This window comes from Coenobita brevimanus, chromosome 83 (genome assembly GCF_032717465.1).
Source record: "Coenobita brevimanus isolate Jiangsu-jjx chromosome 83, ASM3271746v2, whole genome shotgun sequence".
Taxonomy (NCBI): Eukaryota; Metazoa; Arthropoda; class Malacostraca; order Decapoda; family Coenobitidae; genus Coenobita; species Coenobita brevimanus.
In genome coordinates, this window is record NC_137036.1 from 2,008,478 (window position 1) to 2,028,358 (window position 19,881).

At 43.9% G+C, this 19,881-nt stretch overlaps 1 protein-coding gene across 1 annotated transcript in view; it reads left to right on the plus strand.

The window, feature by feature from the left end:
* Pi4KIIIalpha (phosphatidylinositol 4-kinase III alpha) overlaps positions 1-19,881 on the plus strand; it is a 79,083-nt gene that overhangs the window by 36,312 nt on the left and 22,890 nt on the right. The window contains exons 16-21 of the mRNA XM_080280065.1: positions 555-688; positions 2,029-2,130; positions 5,335-5,508; positions 8,190-8,355; positions 15,914-16,117; positions 18,553-18,802. Coding sequence (XP_080136191.1) covers positions 555-688; positions 2,029-2,130; positions 5,335-5,508; positions 8,190-8,355; positions 15,914-16,117; positions 18,553-18,802 — 1,030 coding nt within the window. The remainder of the gene's footprint in view (positions 1-554; positions 689-2,028; positions 2,131-5,334; positions 5,509-8,189; positions 8,356-15,913; positions 16,118-18,552; positions 18,803-19,881) is intronic.

Sequence of the window (19,881 nt, forward strand, 5' to 3'; positions counted from 1 at the left end):
TCAGGTTCTTTTCTGTACGTAAGATCCATCATAATTTGAATAAAGTCACGCCACCAAGACTGTAATGAACAAATAAAACTCATGGTCTTGAAGGGGTGAAAGGGACTATGTGTGTGTGAAATTGGTAGATGTGAATGGCTGGAAGAGTGCATGTGGAGCTGACTGGGAGAGATTGGTGGACAAGGGAATTAGTAATGTTTTTGTTATTTGAAGACGAACCCAGTGGACTGCAGGCTGAAGTTGCCCTTCTCTTGCAATCCACCATACTCTTTTTGGATGATGGGAAGGGAGTTAAGGGATGTTTCTGTGACAGTAGTAACAACACAGAGGCTTGAAGATGGTTTGATTATGATCGCCACTGATGATGCTTGGAACTGCTTGATGGGCAGTATACACTATGTTGTATAGCACGGTACAGTACTTATATATTGATAGTAGAATAAAGAGATAGAGATTGTATAGTACATTGCTTTGGTGTGAGAATTTACAGATAGATATTGTATAGTACACTGCCCTTGGTGTTGATATTAATATGCTGATGTTTTTTTGTACAGAGTGAATTGAATGAACTTCGTCAGCAGATACTGAGTCTGCTGGAGCATCCCACCGATGTCACACAAATTGTCAACAAGCTGTCCTTCGCTCAATGCATATACGTCCTCTCGGTGTATCGTGTGGAGGCTCTGAGGTACGTGTCTATGCAGGGCAGTTCTCAAACACAGAGGTGGTCTACTGTATCGTATTATGTTCTGGCGCCAACCCTATTTCTGGTTCATATTAATGATCTCTTATCTGTCACTCAGAATCCCATTCACTCATATGCAGATGACTCAACACTACATAGTTCATTCACACTCAGACATCCATTTACAAAGTCTAATATCTCTACCTCTCAACTCAATACAGCCATCTCCATAAATCAAGATCTATCTACAATCAGTGAATGGGGACAAAACAACCTTGTCTCTTTTAATGCTAGTAAAACTAAATATATACAGTTTACTAATAGACAGATATTGCCAGATTCGTACATTACCTTCAGTGCTATTAATATTCCCATCTCCAAAAGTATTGAAATTCTTGGTGTCTCACTTAACAGTGCCCTCAGCTGGACCTCTCATGTCAGATCACTTGCTAAAACCGCCTCAAAGAAACTTGGATTATTGTACAGAGTCCGTAACTTCTTCGCCGATGAGCAGTTAGCTATAATTTATAAAAGTCATGTGCGCTCTCAGCTTGAATATTGTTCACCCTTGTGGAATAGTTGTGGAGAGGTTGCATTAAGACAGCTAGACAAAATTCAGAATAAAGCTGTTAGAATCATTAACAACCCTGCCATTACATATAAACTACCTCCCCTGCAAGTAAGAAGGAATGTTGCCTCCCTTGCATTATTTTACAGATATTTTTTTGGCAAATGCTCAGACGAAGTTGCGTCCATGGTGCCACCTCTCCATGCCTTCCCTCGTGCTACATGGGCATCTGGTAGCGCTCATGACTGGAATGTCACTCAACCATATTGCAGAACTTCTGCCTATCAGAATTCTTTCATTCCCTGAACTGCATCTCTCTGGAACTCGCTTCCCCAGAGTAGTTTCCCTCCAAACTTCAACCTACAACTGTTCAAGTCTAACTGTTACAGATATTTTATGAACAGAGGACACCAGTAACCTGGTGTATGGATTATTTTTTTTCTCCATTTGTTTTTCCTTCCTCCGTTCTGTTATTTAAAAAAAAAAAAAAAAAAAAAAAACGCATAGAAGAGGGCAGCAGAGTGGAGACTGGAAAGTAAATTGATTAGGAAAAGGAGTTAGGGACCTTCCTTAACTGGCCTGTTATGGACTGACTCAGTGTGAAATGCAGGTGAAGGGAAATGGAGGAGAGTACTGAGGGTGTGCGGCAGGGTGTAAGTGTTATCCCAGGCACTGCATAAAAGGTGTCATGTACAGCATCTGGCTGTGGCTTTCAACAAGATTCTTTATTGGATGGTACATTACTATAATTACTGATATGGTTGTATTTTTTCAGGTTGAGGAGTTCATCTGAGACCAGTTTTCAACCAGTGTTTGAGTATTTGCTTGATCCAGCCATCCAGAATGACAAGTATGACATGTGGACATGTATAAACAGGTATGTTGAACTGCATTGCATACACTGACCCCTGAAGTGTTATTTAAAGCATGAAAATAGTGCATTATATTTGGAGACACACAAAGGTATAAACCTTTAAATGCCACATCCACTTGCAGCACCTTACCCCACTAGGCCAGCAGGTGTCTCTTTGGTTAGGTGGTTACCACACTACATAATAGATGGTTTCCTGGGCTGCAAAAAGCCATTTGTTTTGTCATTCATTGTGGAGTCACATGAAGGTAGCAGTGCATTCAGAGTGGATGGTAGGTGCCCCCATCTACTGAACTTAGAGGTAGTCCTTGATATTAACCCCTTCTTTACCGAAAATGTGTTTTGATGTACCCCCGTACATCGCCTGTAAACACCCGTGAGACACCGGAACCGCTACTGTTGTACACTGGTACACCCTCTAATGAATGGCAGCTGATGGGCCTCAGGGTAGCCCGGTAAGGCTGTTTCTGAGGACCTCATGTTAGCAACAGCTCTGTGTTTTGATGACAAAGACTGTGATGAAATTCTGACGAATTCTGACATCATAAGATACGTCATGACTGAGTTGCGGTGGCACCAATGGCTTGCTTACTCATCTGTGATGTAACCTCTTTTAGACCAATCATTATTTTATTTATAATTTCTACTACAGATATCATACTATATTTTCTGCTGACATATGGCAAAATTTACACCCCTTGGCCTGCCTGAGAGAGTCAGTTACCACGCACTTGACCACGAGAGAGGGTGTACAGGATATTTTTCTCTCATGGCGTCTCTGGTGGATTCAGATAGTGACGAGTTTATTCCTCATGAGGATACTTATCTAGATGTATCAGATGATGATGCAGCAGTGTCTGATGTGTCAGTAGATGACTGTGATCCTGAAAATGATAGCGAGGTTGATGTGAGAGAGGAGGAGGAGGAAATTAGTAGTGAGCTTAGTGACACTGCACTCTCGGCAACAAGTGGGTCAAGGTCGCCATCACCATCACGTGTGTCCACACACTTCATGCTCAACTTGCAAGGTAAATAAATAAGCCATCCATTTGTGCAGGACATTTTTTTTTCAAGTCAGTTTGTACAGTAGTTACCTGGTTAACAGTACTTCAGCATAAGATATGTAAACTTATATACCGTAATGAGTGGATGAGGAATTTGGAAGGAATTTGAGTGTAAAGTGGAGGGACTGTAAGAAAATGTTCTGGAGAGAAGTGAAAAGAGTAAGACAGGGTGGAAGTGAAGTTAGCAGGGGAGTGAAAGATAAAAATGGTAGATTACTAGTGAAGGGAGAAAAAGTGAGCTGATGGAGAGAACACTTTAAGGAATTGTTGAACGTAGAGGATGGAAGTAATGCGAGTATAAGTGGCTGGGGAATGGCTGGGAGAAGGAGGGAGGTGAGAAGACAGGAAGAAATCAGTAGGATAGAAGTTGTGGAAGCAATGAAGAAAGTTAAATCGGGGAAAGCCCCAGGAATTGATGGAGTGTGTGGTGAAATGCTGAAGCATGGGGGAGAGATAGTAGTAGAATGGATGTGGAAGATGTGCAGATTGGCCTGGGAGGAAGGTAGAGTCCCGGAGGATTGGAAGTCAGATATAATTATTCCCTTGTACAAAGGAAAAGGGGAAAAAGAAGTGTGTGGTAATCATAGGGGCATTTGTCTTCTTGGTATAATAGGAAAAGTGTATGGTAGGATACTTATAGACAGAGTTAGAGAAAGAACAGAGAAATTAGTTGGAGAAGAACAGGGAGGCTTTAGGAAGGGAAGAGGTTGTGTAGATCAGATATTCATTCTTAGATCTTTAGTGGAAAAGTTTCTAGAGAAGGGAAAGAAGTTGTATGCAGCTTTCATGGATTTGGAGAAAGCATATGACAGGGTGGATAGACAAGGATTGTGGAAAGTGTTAAGAATATATGGAGTAGATGGGAGGTTGTTGAATGCTGTGAAGAGTATGTACGATGGTGCGAAGGCTGCAGTGCGTGTGGATGGTGAACTAAGTGAATTTTTCTCTTTGAAAGTTGGTTTGAAACAGGGATGTGTCATGTCTCCATGGTTGTTCAATCTGTACATGGATAGGGTAATAAAAGAGGTACAAGGTAGAGTAGTGGATGTTGGAGTGGCCCTGGTGAGAGAGGATAGTGTTTGGAAACTCCCTGTACTGTTGTTTGCAGATTATACTGTGTTGTTGAGTGAAGACGAAGGGGAGCTGCAAGGCTTGGTAGATGAGTTTGAGAGAGTGTGTAAGAAACGGAATCTAAAGTTGAATGTAGGGAAGAGTAAAGTGATGGTCTTTGAGAGAGGTGAAGTTAGTGAATGTACAGCGAGGTTGGATGGTGAGGAATTGGAAAATGTGAGTACGTTTAAGTACTTGGGTAGTGTGATGAGTAAGGATGGAGGTTTGGAGGGTGAAGTGCTTGAAAGGGTACAGCAGGGAAGAAAGGTTGCTGGTTCTTTGAAAGCAGTGATAAGAAGCAGGGAAGTGAGCATGGAAGTGAAAAAGTTACTACATGACAGTATTGTGATACCAACTCTAATGTACGGAAGTGAAGCTTGGACATTGTTGGAAGGACACAAGTCAAGAGTGAGAGCAGTGGAAATGAGTTATTTAAGAGGAACCTGTGGAGTCACATGGAGAGACAGGTTGACGAATGAGGATATAAAGGAGCGTTGTGGTGTGGATGTGGATGTGATAGGAAGCGTTATGAGGAACACAATGAGGTGGTTTGGCCATGTGGAAAGGATGGAGGGTGAAAGACTGACGAAGAGAGTGTATGTGAGTGAGGTGGAGGGTGGAAGAGGGAGGGGGAGGCCGAGGATGAGATGGAGGGATGGGGTGGAGAGGTATATGAGAGAGGGGGTGTGAGTTGGGAGCAGGGCAGTGAAATGGCGGGGGACAGGGCGACTTGGAGGTGATTTGTTTGTGGCCACCCCAAACGGGATTGGGGCGTCTGGCAATAGATAGATAGATAGATTGATTTATTTTATAATTTTTTTTACTACCAACATCATGCTGGGTTTATGTGATCATCAGTATACAAACAAATCACAAAAAGTGAATAGTTTCGATGTGGCAAAAAATATACACTACCCCTCACACTACGGGAGAGGGAGCTATCAGGTCGGTATGGGAGGTAAACGTAGTGTTTACATTGGGGGGAGGGGTCGATAAAGAAGGGGTTAATTAGTGACTGAGGTGTTTTGTGTTGCAGAGTGAGTGAGAAAGTGTTCAACATCTTTCTGGAGCAGGTGAGTCAGCACGCCCGAGATGAACGCATGGAGAAGCTGCTGGTGCTGCACGCACAGTTCCTCCTGACACACTTCAACCACACACAGGTCCAGATCAGGCGCGTGGCTGACAAATTACTCTCTAAGCTTGTTGATAGGTGAGCATTACACTTGCTAGTTTCTCATGTATCATCCTGATCACCACTGTCTACCTATTAAAGCACTTGTACTTCAAATGGACATCCGCACAGGAAGAGTATACTTGTGTTTACTTACTTAAGTGGGATTGAATTTTGAGTGTTTGACCTAAACCTGTGACCTTTATTTTTTTTAAATATAGCCCAATTTTTTCCAGCAGATCATTCTTATGAGATTATAAATGTCTAAAAAAAAAAAAAAAGGAAAGGGAAAGGGGGATTGGGAGGCAAAGTATGTGGAAGGATGGAGTGGAGAGGTACAGTAGAGTGCATTTACCTGTAGTGTGTTGTTTGGGTTGCCACAGGGGGGTGGGGAGGGTGGAAAAATGCATTATAGATACAACAGAATCAATGAGGCAGAGGAATTTGATGTCCACTCTACCCAGAGTCACTCCTACTGACTCCCCAAATCCCTCCCTAACCACCCTAGAGTGTCCTTGAAGCATTCACGAGGAAGCCTATAGTCGTGGTGCGCAACTCTGTGGTTGTTATTATCATACCCTGGCAACCTACCATTCAAAAGTGCGGCTGATTTCGTGTATAATATGAGATGTTATTTGTGTATAATATTCGTGTATAATACATTCATGCATAATGATATGATTCGTGTATAATATGATATGAAATCAGGTGCACTTCTGAATGATGGGTTGCCAGGGTACGATAATGACAGCCTCAGAGTCATGCGCCTTGACTATAACACTGTATATACAAACACATTTATCGCACAGTATGCTTACATAGACTGAATTCTGATGGCTCGCTGTTATCTTGTTTGTGGTTTTTCTTGGAGGGAACAATCTTGTGAGCTTCTGGCCTTGGGTTCCTTCTTCCTTGCATTAAAAAAAAAAAATGTTAAGTTTGGTAGATTTTGATTATGTGAAGGAGGGGGAACAAACTGTCTATCTATTTATTGCCAGACGCCATAATCCCATAAGGGGTGGCCATTTGACTTTGAGTAATTTGCTTTATGAGAAGGGACACTAACCCTCCACCAACCCACTTGTTGACACGTAGGGAGCACGTATGGTTTGGTTATATGGTTACCACCCAGCTTTGTAAATGGATTCTTGGCTTACAGGAAACCATTTGGCTTGTCACTCAATGTAAAGCCACCTGTAAAGGAAAGAAAAGCAATAAGAAGTGACAGGAAAGATGGGAGAAATAGGAAGAGAGGAGGGCAGGCACAGAAAAAGAATGATAAAGGCTAAGGAAGAAGTAGGCAGCACTACATCAAGTGAGTGGATGATGGTCGCCACCACCTACCACACATACCGATGATTAAATGTATAACAGAGTTTTAATGTGCTGGAGAGGGACCCCTTCATGTGGTGGCACTGATGTAATGAGAGACTCCACTGCCTGGTTATATGAATGACCCTCAAGTACTACCCTGTCCCTCAAGTACTACCCTGTCCCTCAAGTACTACCCTAGCCCCAACAAGGAGGATTTATTGAAGTGGACAAGGATTTATTGAAGTGGAGGAGGATTTATTGAAGTGGAGGAGGATTTATTAGAGTGGAGGAGGTTTTATTAGAGTGGAGGAGGATTTACTGAAGTGGAGGAGGATTTATTGAAGTGGACGAGGATTTATTGAAGTGGACGAGGATTTACTGAAGTGGACGAGGATTTATTGAAGTGGAGGAGGATTTATTAGAGTGGAGGAGGATTTATTGAAGTGGAGGAAGATTTATTGAAGTGGAGGAGGATTTATTAGAAGTGGAGGGGGATTTATAAGAAGTGGAAGGGGATTTATTAGAAGTGAAGGGGGATTTAACAGAAGTGGAGGAGGATTTATTAAAAGTGAAGGGGGATTTATTAAAAGTGGAGTTTGTAAGAATGGAAAAAAAAAAATGTTGGAAAATATCGATACTTCAAATGGGAGAGGGAGGGGGAGACTGAGGATGAGATGGAGGGATGGAGTGGAGAGGTACATGAGAGGGGGTGTGAGCTGGGGGGAGGACAGCTTGGTGGCAGGGGACAGGGAGGTGATTTGTTTGTGGCCACTCCTTATGAGATTAAGGCATCTGGCAATAAATGGATAGATAGATAGATAGGTAGATAGATAAGATAGATGGATAGATAGATAGATAGATAAGATAGATAGATAGTCTCTCCACTTTTACTACCAACAGTTACTCCCTCTCTCTTACAAACATGTTTTGAATTTGAACTTAAATAAAATAAAATGAAATTACATAGACTTTATGAGATGCAGAAATATATACATGTGTCCATATTGAATTTATTGGGCATTCTCTTGACTGGTTCTGTCCTAATGTTACCCCAATGTTAAAGGAGAAGGAGAGGTTGAGGTGATGGTGGTGATGACAGTGATGATGATGATGATCGATGATGGTGATGATAATGACAGCAGCAATGATGAGTGTGACAGTGATGATGATGATGATGATGACAATGATGATGATGGTGATGATGATGATGATGATGGTGATGATGATGATTGATGATGATAATGACAACAGCAATTTTGAGTGACTGATGATGATGAAGATGATAGTGACAATGATGATGATGATGATGATGATAATGATGATGATGAGTGATGATGCTGACGATGATGCTTGCACAGTACAGTATTTGCCGCAGATGCAGTAGTAGGTGTTGGTATATCGTGCAGGTTTCCGTTGCTGCTGTGGAATGGCAGTGTGTTGCGGACATTACTGGACATCCTTCAGGTGTTGGGCTATTCACTGCAGCTAGACCCCAACGATGCCAACCCCACCATCCCCATCCCTGACACGCCCTTCAGCATTACACTCATGGATACACTCGAGGCCAGAGAGGTGAGTGTACGCAGTGTCGAGCCATTAATTAGTAATTTACACTCCCTTTTAATATATTGTACACTCCCTTTATTATTACTGTCTTGAATATGGTATACCTGAGGCCAGAGAGGTGGGTGTAGGCAGTGTGAAGCCATTAGTTTATAATTTACACTCCCTTTTAATATATTTTACACTCCCTTTATTGTTACAGTAAACCCTCACTTTATCGCGGGGTTATGTTCCAAAGGCACCCGCAATAAGCAAAAATCCACGATGTATTGACGCTACCCCTAAAATGCCTATTTATTGTCTCTGTTAATAAGAAAAACCAGTATAGGTACTCACTGATGATGAATGAGATGAACTGAAGATGATGATGATCATGAAGTTCACTACAAGGTGTACAGTATACTGTACAGTATTAGTTGTGCAGCTCTTGAGAAGGCGCCTATGATGACATTTCTGCGGGCAGTGAGCAAAACGTAAGTGTAAAGTTACTGTATTGCTTGCTAACTAATAAGGACATGAAATATCACTGAAATTAAGAAATAACAAAGAAAGTGAATTGTACAGTACTGTACGGGTACTCACGGATGATGAGTTTGATTGATGATCCTGAAGTAGCTGTGCAGTACGATGCTGATGATGATGATGATGTACTGCACAGTGAAGCAGAGCGTTTACAGCTCTTCAGAGGGTGCCTCTTCATCAGGCGCTTCAGGTGATGCAGGTGCTTCAGGAGGTGCTGCTGCTGCTGGAGATGTAGGTGGAGTCTTTTTCAGTGGCTTGAGGAACATGGTGATGGGGAGTTGTTGCCGTTGTTTCTTCATGGTATTGAGGAGATTTCTGTACGACAGAATGGCTGTGTCAGTCGCATTGGAGAACTGCACAGCGCGAACCATGTATGGATCCCACTTCTGAGCCATCAGCTGCAGGTCGTTTGCGGCTCTTACCATGTCAGACAGGCGTTCTAATGTTAGACCCTCCTCCTCCTCCTCCTCCTCTTGTGCTGGATCTGTCGGCTCCTCGTCCTCCCCTTCGCTGGCTGACTTGGTTAACTCTGCCAAATCCTCATCTGTCAGGGTCTCGGAGTGTGCGTCAATGAGGTCATTGACTTCCTGGGGCGTGATGTCAGCAAAACCTTCACCACCAAGGATCTTCACCAGCTTGACAGACTTGTTCACTGCAGAGTGGTGAATTTCTTCGGGGGAGAAGCCTTTGCAGTCGTTCACACACTCGGGCCACAATTTTTTCCAGCAAGCATTAAGGGTTTCCTTCTTCATGTCCTGAAGCGCCTTCTGGATGATGAAGAGACACGTCCCGATGTTGAAGCTGCGCCAATAACTTTTCACAGTGAATTCGTCGTCCCTGTCCATCGCATCCACCAGGTGTTGAAGAGATCCTTTGGTGTAGAGTGCCTTGAAAGCACGGATCACTCCTTGGTCCATAGGCTGGATGATAGAGGTGGTGTTAGGAGGTAAAAATTCAATCTGCACTCCCTCGTAGTGCAAATCAACAGGGTGGCCACCAGCATTGTCCAACAGCAGCACCTTGAACTCTAGTCCCTTGTCACTGAGGTATTGCTTGGCCTGAGGGATGAAGCACTGATGAAACCAGTTGGAAGTCAGGAGCTTCGTAATCCATGCCTTGGGGTGGCTCATCCAGTGGACTGGCAGCACGTTCTTGTTTTTGTTCTTGAGAGCCCTGGGGTTTGCTGCCTTGTAGATGAGGCCTGGTTTCATCATGAAGCCAGCAGCATTGCCACAGAAGATAAGAGTGACTCGGTCCTTCTGTGCTTTAAAGCCAGGTGCTTTGGCTTCCTCCTGCATTATGAATGTCCTGGACGGCATCTTTTTCCAGTACAAGCCAGTCTCGTCCATATTGAAAACCTATTCGGGCTTGTAACCCCGTTCCTCTATGATCTGCCGGAATGTTTCCTGGTACTTTTCCGCAGCTTCACTGTCCGCCGATGCAGCTTCCCCGTGCAAAGTCACACTCCTCATTTGGAACCGCTTCTGGAACCGGTCAAACCACCCTTTACTGGCGTGAAATTCCTCAGGCTCTGGTGCTGTAGATGGTCCTGGTTGCGGCTCTTCGTCGTCATCTCCTTCGGCGCCCTCTGCTGCGAACTGGTTGTACAACTTCCTGGCCATCTTGCGGATGATGTTGCTGTCCAGCGGGATGTTTTTCTTCCGGCAGTCGGTTATCCACAATGCCAGGGCCGATTCCATCCTTACGATGTGTTTGTTCCTGCCTGTAGACACCCTCTTAGCATTCTGGCAAAATCTTGCTGAAACAGCGCTCCTGTTTGCGTCCTCGTTCTTCTTTATGTACCACACTGTACTTTCGTTGATCCCGTAACGGCGTCCAACTGCGGCATAGCTTCTCCCTTCCCGCAGCATGTCAAGAAGTTCAGCCTTCTCCGGCAGCGTCATAACCTTCCTCCTCTTGACGTCCTTGGCACCAGAAGGCTTACAAGATGCAGGGCGTTTTGGTGGCATTGCAGGGGCTTCAGAAAACCAGGAGAAACCGGCAAAAACAAGTGGTGAAAGGCTGAAGTGGGCACGGTGATGTAGCTGAGGCAGGAACACGCGGTAAACTGGGAGGTGCGGTATGGTGGTGCGGTGAAGTCCCGCTCCTTTCTTTGAGGATGGCGCGTCGGCAGCAGCCAATCAGCGGCAAGTAAAAATGTACTGTAAAGCGTGTTTGGATTGGCTACTGGTAAGGCTCCAGCCAATTGTGTGCCACCTACCAATGAGTCTGGGTATTTCCTCACCCCACGCCACGATTTCGCTTGTATTTTATCAAATATGTTAGCCGATTTTTAATTATTATTTTAATACAGCTATTAATATTTTAGAATAAATAAAGATGTAAAATACCATAAACATATCCATTTCAGAATACAGTACTGAAAATAAAGATGTAAAATATGTACTGTACCCTAAAAATAGCCGTAGTAGGCTTTGTGGAAACAGCGATGAGGCGGGGTTTCCCGCAATGTAAAAATAGTTAGGTTCCAATGAAAATCCCTCGATAAAGTGAACCGGCAATATCTGAACCGCATTATAGCGGGGGTTTACTGTACTCTCTTGAATATGGTATACCTGAGGCCAGAGAGGTAAGTGTACTCAGTGTTTTCATTCATTTGTTTATAAAGTCTCCAGTCTCGATCTCTGGCAGCCTCCCTGTTCAGTCCCTTATCCCTGAGGTCACATTCTGTGACCTCATCCCAGGTCTTTTTTGGTCTGCCTCTCACAACCCTACCCCTGATCACACTTCTCACCTTCCGCACCCAGTTGTCATCCCCTCTCCACATGCCCAGACCATCTCAGTCTACCCCTCTTCACCACAAACCATCTCAGTCAACCCCTCCTCATCACTCACCATCTCAGCCTACCCCTCCTCATCACACACCATCTCAGTCTACCCCTCCTAATCACAAACCATCTCATTCCATCCCTCCTCATCACAAACCATCTCAATCTTCCTCTCCTCATCACAAACCATCTCAGTCTACCTCTCCTCATCACAAACCATCTCAATCTACCCCTCCTCATCACAAACCATCTCAGTCTACCTCTCCTCATCACAAACCATCTCAATCTTCCTCTCCTCATCACAAACCATCTCAGTCTACCTGTCCTCATCACAAACCATCTCAGTCTACCTGTCCTCATCACAAACCATCTCAATCTACCTGTCCTCATCACAAACCATCTCAATCTTCCTCTCCTCATCACAAACCATCTCAATCTTCCTCTCCTCATCACAAACCATCTCAGTCTACCTGTCCTCATCACAAACCATCTCAATCTACCTGTCCTCATCACAAACCATCTCAATCTTCCTCTCCTCATCACAAACCATCTCAGTCTACCTCTCCTCATCACAAACCATCTCAGTCTACCCCTCCTCATCACAAACCATCTCAATCTTCCTCTCCTCATCACAAACCATCTCAGTCTACCCCTCCTCATCACAAACCATCTCAGTCTACCTGTCCTCATCACAAACCATCTCAATCTACCTGTCCTCATCACAAACCATCTCAATCTTCCTCTCCTCATCACAAACCATCTCAGTCTACCTCTCCTCATCACAAACCATCTCAGTCTACCCCTCCTCATCACAAACCATCTCAATCTTCCTCTCCTCATCACAAACCATCTCAGTCTACCCCTCCTCATCACAAACCATCTCAGTCTACCTGTCCTCATCACAAACCATCTCAATCTACCTGTCCTCATCACAAACCATCTCAATCTTCCTCTCCTCATCACAAACCATCTCAGTCTACCTGTCCTCATCACAAACCATCTCAATCTACCCCTCCTCATCACAAACCATCTCAATCTTCCTCTCCTCATCACAAACCATCTCAGTCTACCTCTCCTCATCACAAACCATCTCAGTCTACCTCTCCTCATCACAAACCATCTCAGTCTACCTGTCCTCATCACAAACCATCTCAGTCTACCTCTCCTCATCACAAACCATCTCAGTCTACCTCTCCTCATCACAAACCATCTCAGTCTACCTCTCCTCATCACAAACCATCTCAGTCTACCTGTCCTCATCACAAACCATCTCAGTCTACCTGTCCTCATCACAAACCATCTCAGTCTACCTGTCCTCATCACAAACCATCTCAGTCTACCTCTCCTCATCACAAACCATCTCAGTCTACCTCTCCTCATCACAAACCATCTCAATCTTCCTCTCATCACAAACCATCTCAGTCTACCTGTCCTCATCACAAACCATCTCAGTCTACCTCTCCTCATCACAAACCATCTCAGTCTTCCTCTCCTCATCACAAACCATCTCAGTCTACCTCTCCTCATCACAAACCATCTCAGTCTACCCCTCCTCATCACACACCATCTCAGTCTACCTCTCCTCATCACAAACCATCTCAGTCTACCTCTCCTCATCACAGACCATCTCAGTCTACCCCTCCTCATCACAGACAACAGAAGTTCAGTAGGAACTAAACTCTTTCCAACCACTTTTTTATCCATGCTACTGAACTACCTCCAGGCTGTCTTGCAGCATGTATCATGTCCCCAGATAATAATAAACAATAATTAATGATAATAATAATAATAATAATAATAATAATAATAATACAGTAATGATGATGATGATAATCATCCATCATCATCATCCGGACATCCTTCCCACGGGTGGGATGAGGAACAGTAGCGTCCAGACAGCCCAAGTTTGCCCATTTCAGTGGGCCATGCTTCCATTCACTCATCATTCAGGTCCCTGGAATCCTGGCTCCATCTGATAAGTCAAAATATTTCACCACGTCCTGTAGCTTCACATATAGCTATCTGACAGAGCCAATCCAAACACTGTCACGTTAACCCTTTAACCGCGGGTGTCATCTCAGAATGACATTGCAAAAACTGGACCAAACCGTGGGTGTCATTCTCGAATGTTTGTGAATATTTTGAATACCCCGCGTTTTTTCCGTGCGCCAATTGTTTCAAGGGAGAGTAGCTATTAAGTTCTTTCACTCCAGCCGACCCCCACCTCCCTCCTCCCACCCCCCGGGCCCCCACCTCCAATCCCCCGGGCCCCCCACCCCACCCCTGACCAACACGCATCAGTATCTGTCCAGCTGTGTGAGTGACAACACCGCTGATGTGGCAGTGAAGTGCGGGCAATTACAGTGCCCTTTACCTGCCTCAGTGAACACAGAGTGGGTGTTTATCGTATGTGCAGTGTTCATATACAGTAATCCCTCTAATATCCGAACGCCCAATATCCGAACATCCCCACTAACCGGACATAATCCTCCTGGGATCCATTATTCCCAAAATGGGCCAAAAACCGCAAAAAATTAGAAAAAAATCTGACTTTTTTCCCTCCCATAATTTGAAATTCCCGCCTGGCGCCGAACAGCTGTTACACCATGGTCCCTTCACCCCTTCCTTCCTCCCCCTCCCCCCTCCCCTGTCAGGTTGCCATTTGGTATTTTTCATTACCAAGTGTGGGCCAATTTGGTAATGAAAAATTCGTTTGGTAATGAATTAGAATAATGCATTACCAAATGGATTTTTCACATGTATGAGGATACACAGGATGGAGATGGTGGATTGTTTGCTCTCTCTGATTAATCTGCTACCCTACATAGTGTGAAAATAATCAACATGGTGTTAGTTATAAGGAGAGTGATTACATGTATTTCCACTTGTATATATAATTAGTGAAGAATATATGCTAGCTTTACGAATTTGGTAATGAAAAGTTATATTTGACAATGAAAGTTGAGGAGATTGGTAATGTGGCTGTTGCGATCTGGCAACTCTGTTACCCCACCAACATCAACAGTCACAGCTTAACTCCGATGGAGAGCAGATACTCATAACAGTGCAAGCCACAGGTGCTTGTTTTTTGTGAATAAACAGTGAATAAACTGCAATACCTTGCCACTAGAACACACAGGAATTTACAGTGTTGTGCAGTGTTAAGAAATTAGAGTTTAGAGTGCAGAAGATTAACTGTGGACTGCAAACTGGCGGTTCAAACCAGTCCAGGAGCATGGGACTTGTAAGTACCCAGAATGTTTAATATTGTATAAACTCACCTCTAAAACCTCATTTTATGGTTCTTTTGCATTTATTTCAGTCTTTTATGTCCCTTATTGGTTTGATTTGGGTCTTAAATAGGTGCACTGCCTGTCCAGAGGGAGTTGTATAGGTGTTTTTCAGAGTTAGGGTCCATAAGTACAAGTCCATAAGCTGGGGCCCAATATCCGGACAGGACCACTATCCGGACCTGCCTATGGCTCTATTATGTCGGATATTGGAGGGATTACTGTATGTTTATAGTATTATTATCAGAATGAGGTTGGCATTTGGTAATGGTGTGTGAGCGAAAAATAGTGATTACAACACCGCTGATGTGGCAGTGAAGTGCGGGCAATTACAGTGCCTTTTACCTGCCTCAGTGAACACAGAGTGGGTGTTTATCGTATGTGCAGTGTTCATATATGTTTATAGTAATATTATCAGAATGAGGTTGGCATTTGGTAATGGTGTGTGAGCGTTGGTAATGGTGTGTGAGCGAAAAATAGTGATTTTAGATCGCTCACTTCTAATGGCACTGCCCATCCAGTGATAGTCAACGAAATCATGAAACCTACATCATTGCAAAGCCGAAGGTTAGTACTTTCTAATGGTACCTTATTTTTTGCTCTAGATTTATTCTGTGCAGAGTTATAAAGGTTTAAAGTTTGTTTACATTTTGGCTGAAACCCCCGCGGGAGAGGCCAGTCGGGACAAAACAATGCCCGCGGTTAAAGGGTTAAAAAGGGGTGCCAAATTCTTAGTTATGCGCTTCTTTGCACAGAACTCATCCACCCAACTCGATCTCTTGTCAGTCCCTTAGCCTCATAATAATAATAATAATAATAATCCATCATCCAATCCTATGTCGCCCCATGAGCAGCGTAGGAAAAAATGTTAATAATAATAATAACAGTAGTAATAATAATAATGGTAATAAAAATAATAATAATAATAATAATAATAACAGTAGTAACAACTGAATTCATCAACAGCGTACAGTGAGTGACTTTGCTGCCCGGTGCCAAGGTATCCTGCAGGAGGCCATGAAGTGGGCACCGGAGGCCACACGCTCCCACCTGCAGAACTACCAGACACACCTGGACCAAGCTGATCTGGGCTCACACTCTGGCCTTGCCCTGGCCACTGAGTCTCTCATGCAGTACGCCGGCATCTTTACAACAGCCCACAACACACTGGTAAGAGGTGTCCTTAGCTGTGTCAACACCTGTTTCTCTGTCTACCTGCCTGTTTGCCTGTCTATTTATGTCTGTCTACTTGTCTAGCTGTCTGTTTGCCTGTCTGTTTATGTCTGTCTACCTGTCTGTTTGTCTGTCTAGCATTCTGTTTGCCTGTCTCTTTATGTCGTCTATGTGTCTAGCTGTCTGTTTGCCTGTCTCTTTATGTCTGTCTGTGTGTCTAGCTGTCTGTTTGTCTGTCTATTTATGTCTGTCTGTGTATCTGTTTAGCTGTCTATTTGTTTATATGTTTATGTCTGTATCTGTCTCTGTATATTTTGTCTATAGGCAGACACTTTAATCCAGGAGAGGGTGGCCACAAATTGCCATCATGTTACCACCTTCTCCACTATCAACCTCCCTTCCCTCCAGTCCATACCACCCCTCAGATATCTCCACTCCTTTCCTCCACCTTATCCTCCCCTTCCACACTTGCACCTCGACGTCCTCATATACAGTCACTTAGTCTCTCACTTGATGTAGCTGTGAACAGGAACTTTGGTGACTGTGTTAAGGTTTTTTGGATGTGTGTGTGTGTAATGGAGAGTGAGAGACTGATGAGGAGAGTGTATGTGAGTGAGGTGGAGGGGGGGAGAGGGAAGGGGAGGCCGAGGATGAGATGGAGGGATGGAGTGGAAAGGTATATGAGAGAGGGTGTGTGTGAGCTGGGAGCAGGGCAGTGAAATGGCGGGGGACAGGGTGACATGGAGGCGACTTGTTTGTGGCCACTCCTTATAGGTTTAAGGCATCTGGCATTAGAGAGATAGATAGTGTGTGTGTGTGTGTGTGTGTGTCCTGGCTTGAAAATATAAGTGATAGTTGTTGAGAGGGAGGGTAATTGTCAGTGTGATTTACTGCTGAATGGAGAGAGACTGAATTTGGTGAAGGAGTTTAAGTACCTTGGTGCTGTAGTAGAAGTAAATATGCAAAGGAAGTGAAGAGTAGAGTAGCACAAGGGAAAGAAATGTACCTAGTGCTATGAAGACTATGATAGTAAACAGAGATCTGAGTATGGGGAATGCTGGAGGGACTTGGTGTGTTAGTGCCCATGTATATGTAACGGTGTAAGATGTTAGTTTGGCATGAGAACAGTCAAGAGTAAGAGGTGTGGAAATGAGAGTGTTAAAGAAGGTGTATGCGTTTGTGGAATGGATAGCACAAATTCTGTTGATAATTCTAATCCTTCTTATTCTAGCCGTTGTCTGTCATAGAGTATTTTAACAAGTCCAACAATATCTTCCTAACTGCTGTAGTCAAGAAATTTTAGTGTCACATCTGCTCCACTAAATACCATAATTATTTTCACATACTCATTCATTTTTGTCTATCTATCTATCTATTGCCAGACGCCTCAATCCCGTTTGGGGTGGCCACAAACAAATCGCCTCCAAGTCGCCCTGTCCCCCGCCATTTCACTGCCCTGCTCCCAACTCACACCCCCCTCTCTCATATACCTCTCCACCCCATCCCTCCATCTCATCCTCGGCCTCCCCCTCCCTCTTCCCCCCTCCACCTCACTCACATACACTCTCTTCGTCAGTCTTTCGCCCTCCATCCTCTCCACATGGCCAAACCACCTCAGTGTGTTCCTCATAACGCTTCCTATCACATCCACATCCACACCACAACGCTCCTTTATATCCTCATTCGTCAGCCTGTCTCTCCACGTGACTCCACAGGCTCCTCTTAAATAACTCATTTCCACTGCTCTCACTCTTGACTTGTGTCCTTCCAACAATGTCCAAGCTTCACTTCCGTACGTTAGAGTTGGTATCACAATACTGTCATGTAGTAACTTTTTCACTTCCATGCTCACTTCCCTGTTTCTTATCACTGCTTTCAAGGAACCAGCAACCTTTCTTCCCTGCTGTACCCTTTCAAGCACTTCACACTCCAAACCTCCATCCTTACTCATCACACTACCCAAATACTTAAACGTACTCACATTTTCCAATTCCTCACCATCTAACCTTGCTGTACATTCACTAACTTCACCTCTCTCAAAGACCATCACTTTACTCTTCCCTACATTCACCTTTAGGTTCCGTTTCTTACACACTCTCTCAAACTCATCCACCAAGCCTTGCAGCTCCCCTTCGTCTTCACTCAACAACACAGTATCATCTGCAAACAACAGTACAGGGAGTTTCCAAACACTATCCTCTCTCACCAGGGCCACTCCAACATCCACTACCCTACCTTGTACCTCTTTTATTACCCCATCCATGTACAGATTGTCATTCTTGTAAATATTTGATTTTAGGAAAACTTTCATCCTCGCATCTGTGTGTTAGGGAAGAAATTATTGAGGTAAGAATGCTTAATATTTGTCTGTTTAAAACTGACTGACTGACTCTCTCTCTCTCTCTCTCTCTCTCTCTCTCTGTTTTTTTCAGTCGGGCACATTTGATAAGCGACCCAAAGGAATGAACGACCTGACATCCTCGTTCATGAAGTCACTGCGGATGCGGACCCACTACCAGGGTGAGATCTCTGGGCTGCTGCTGATGGCCCCGGATGATGCCCTGCGCGATAAACTGATTGCCAAGCTGCTGGGGGACATCAAGGCCGCCTGTGAGAAGAAGAGTGAGGTGGATTTTAGGCAGGGACTGTGGAGAGCAACTGGCCTCCTCATTGCCACTAAAGGTTAGTAACAGAAGGTAGAGTAAATGCTTGCAAATGAGTGAATGTCTGTCTATCTGTCTATCTATAGCCAGATACCATAATCCCGTATGGGGTGGTTGTTTGTGTTTGAGTTAGTTGTTTTATGGGGAGAGGCACTAACCCTCCACCAACCCACTTGTTGACACGTAGAGAACACATATGGGTTGGTTATATGGTTACCACCCAGTGTTGTAAATGGTTTCCTGGCATACAGGAAACCATTAGGCTTGTCACTCAATGTAAAGCCACCTGAAAAGGAAAAGAGAGTAATGAAAAGTGACAGGAAAGATGGGAGAAATAGGAAGAGATGTGGGCAGACACAGAAAAAGAATGGTAGAGAAAAAGTAGGCAGCACTACATCATGTGAGTGGATGATGGTCGCCACCACCTAGCTGCTGCGTTGGTAGGTACTACCATGAAAGTGGTGTGTGGCTACAAGTTTGCTAGCTGTCCATACCATCATCATCTCTTGGCAGGAAACAGCCACTAGTAAACAGAGTCAGAAGCTGAGACCCATACAGTGTTGCAAGTCCTATAACATACAGTATCTCAGATTTCTTTTTTCACAGCAGTTTGCAACAACTGTTGGGAAATAATTAGTTGGTTTTGGCAGCTGGTTGTGTCTAGTCTGTAGAAAACATCAGCTGTACCGTGGCCAGTCTCAGTAGGCAATGGAGATTCCTTAAGAGGAAGTACAGCATCATATGATTTGAATGGTTTTAGTTAATTTTGTCATGCAGTACACTCTGTATGGATTGGTAGACATACAGATAACTGTATGTGTAATTGAGAAGATTTAAGGAATGAATATTCCACTGTATATGGGGATAAATGCATTTACAGTAGTTATATTTATTTTCCCCTTTAAAATGCTTCACTTTTTTCATGATGTAATTCCATCAAGGGGAGTAGTTGGTCCTATCCTTAAATTTACAGGACTAGACTAAAGGCTAACTTTGGGCATTTCATCTCTAAGTGAGTACTGAAGGAAGGCTGGTAATGTTAATTGTACGAGATGAATATTTGTTCCTGAATGAAAACTTGCCTGTAATCTGACATGA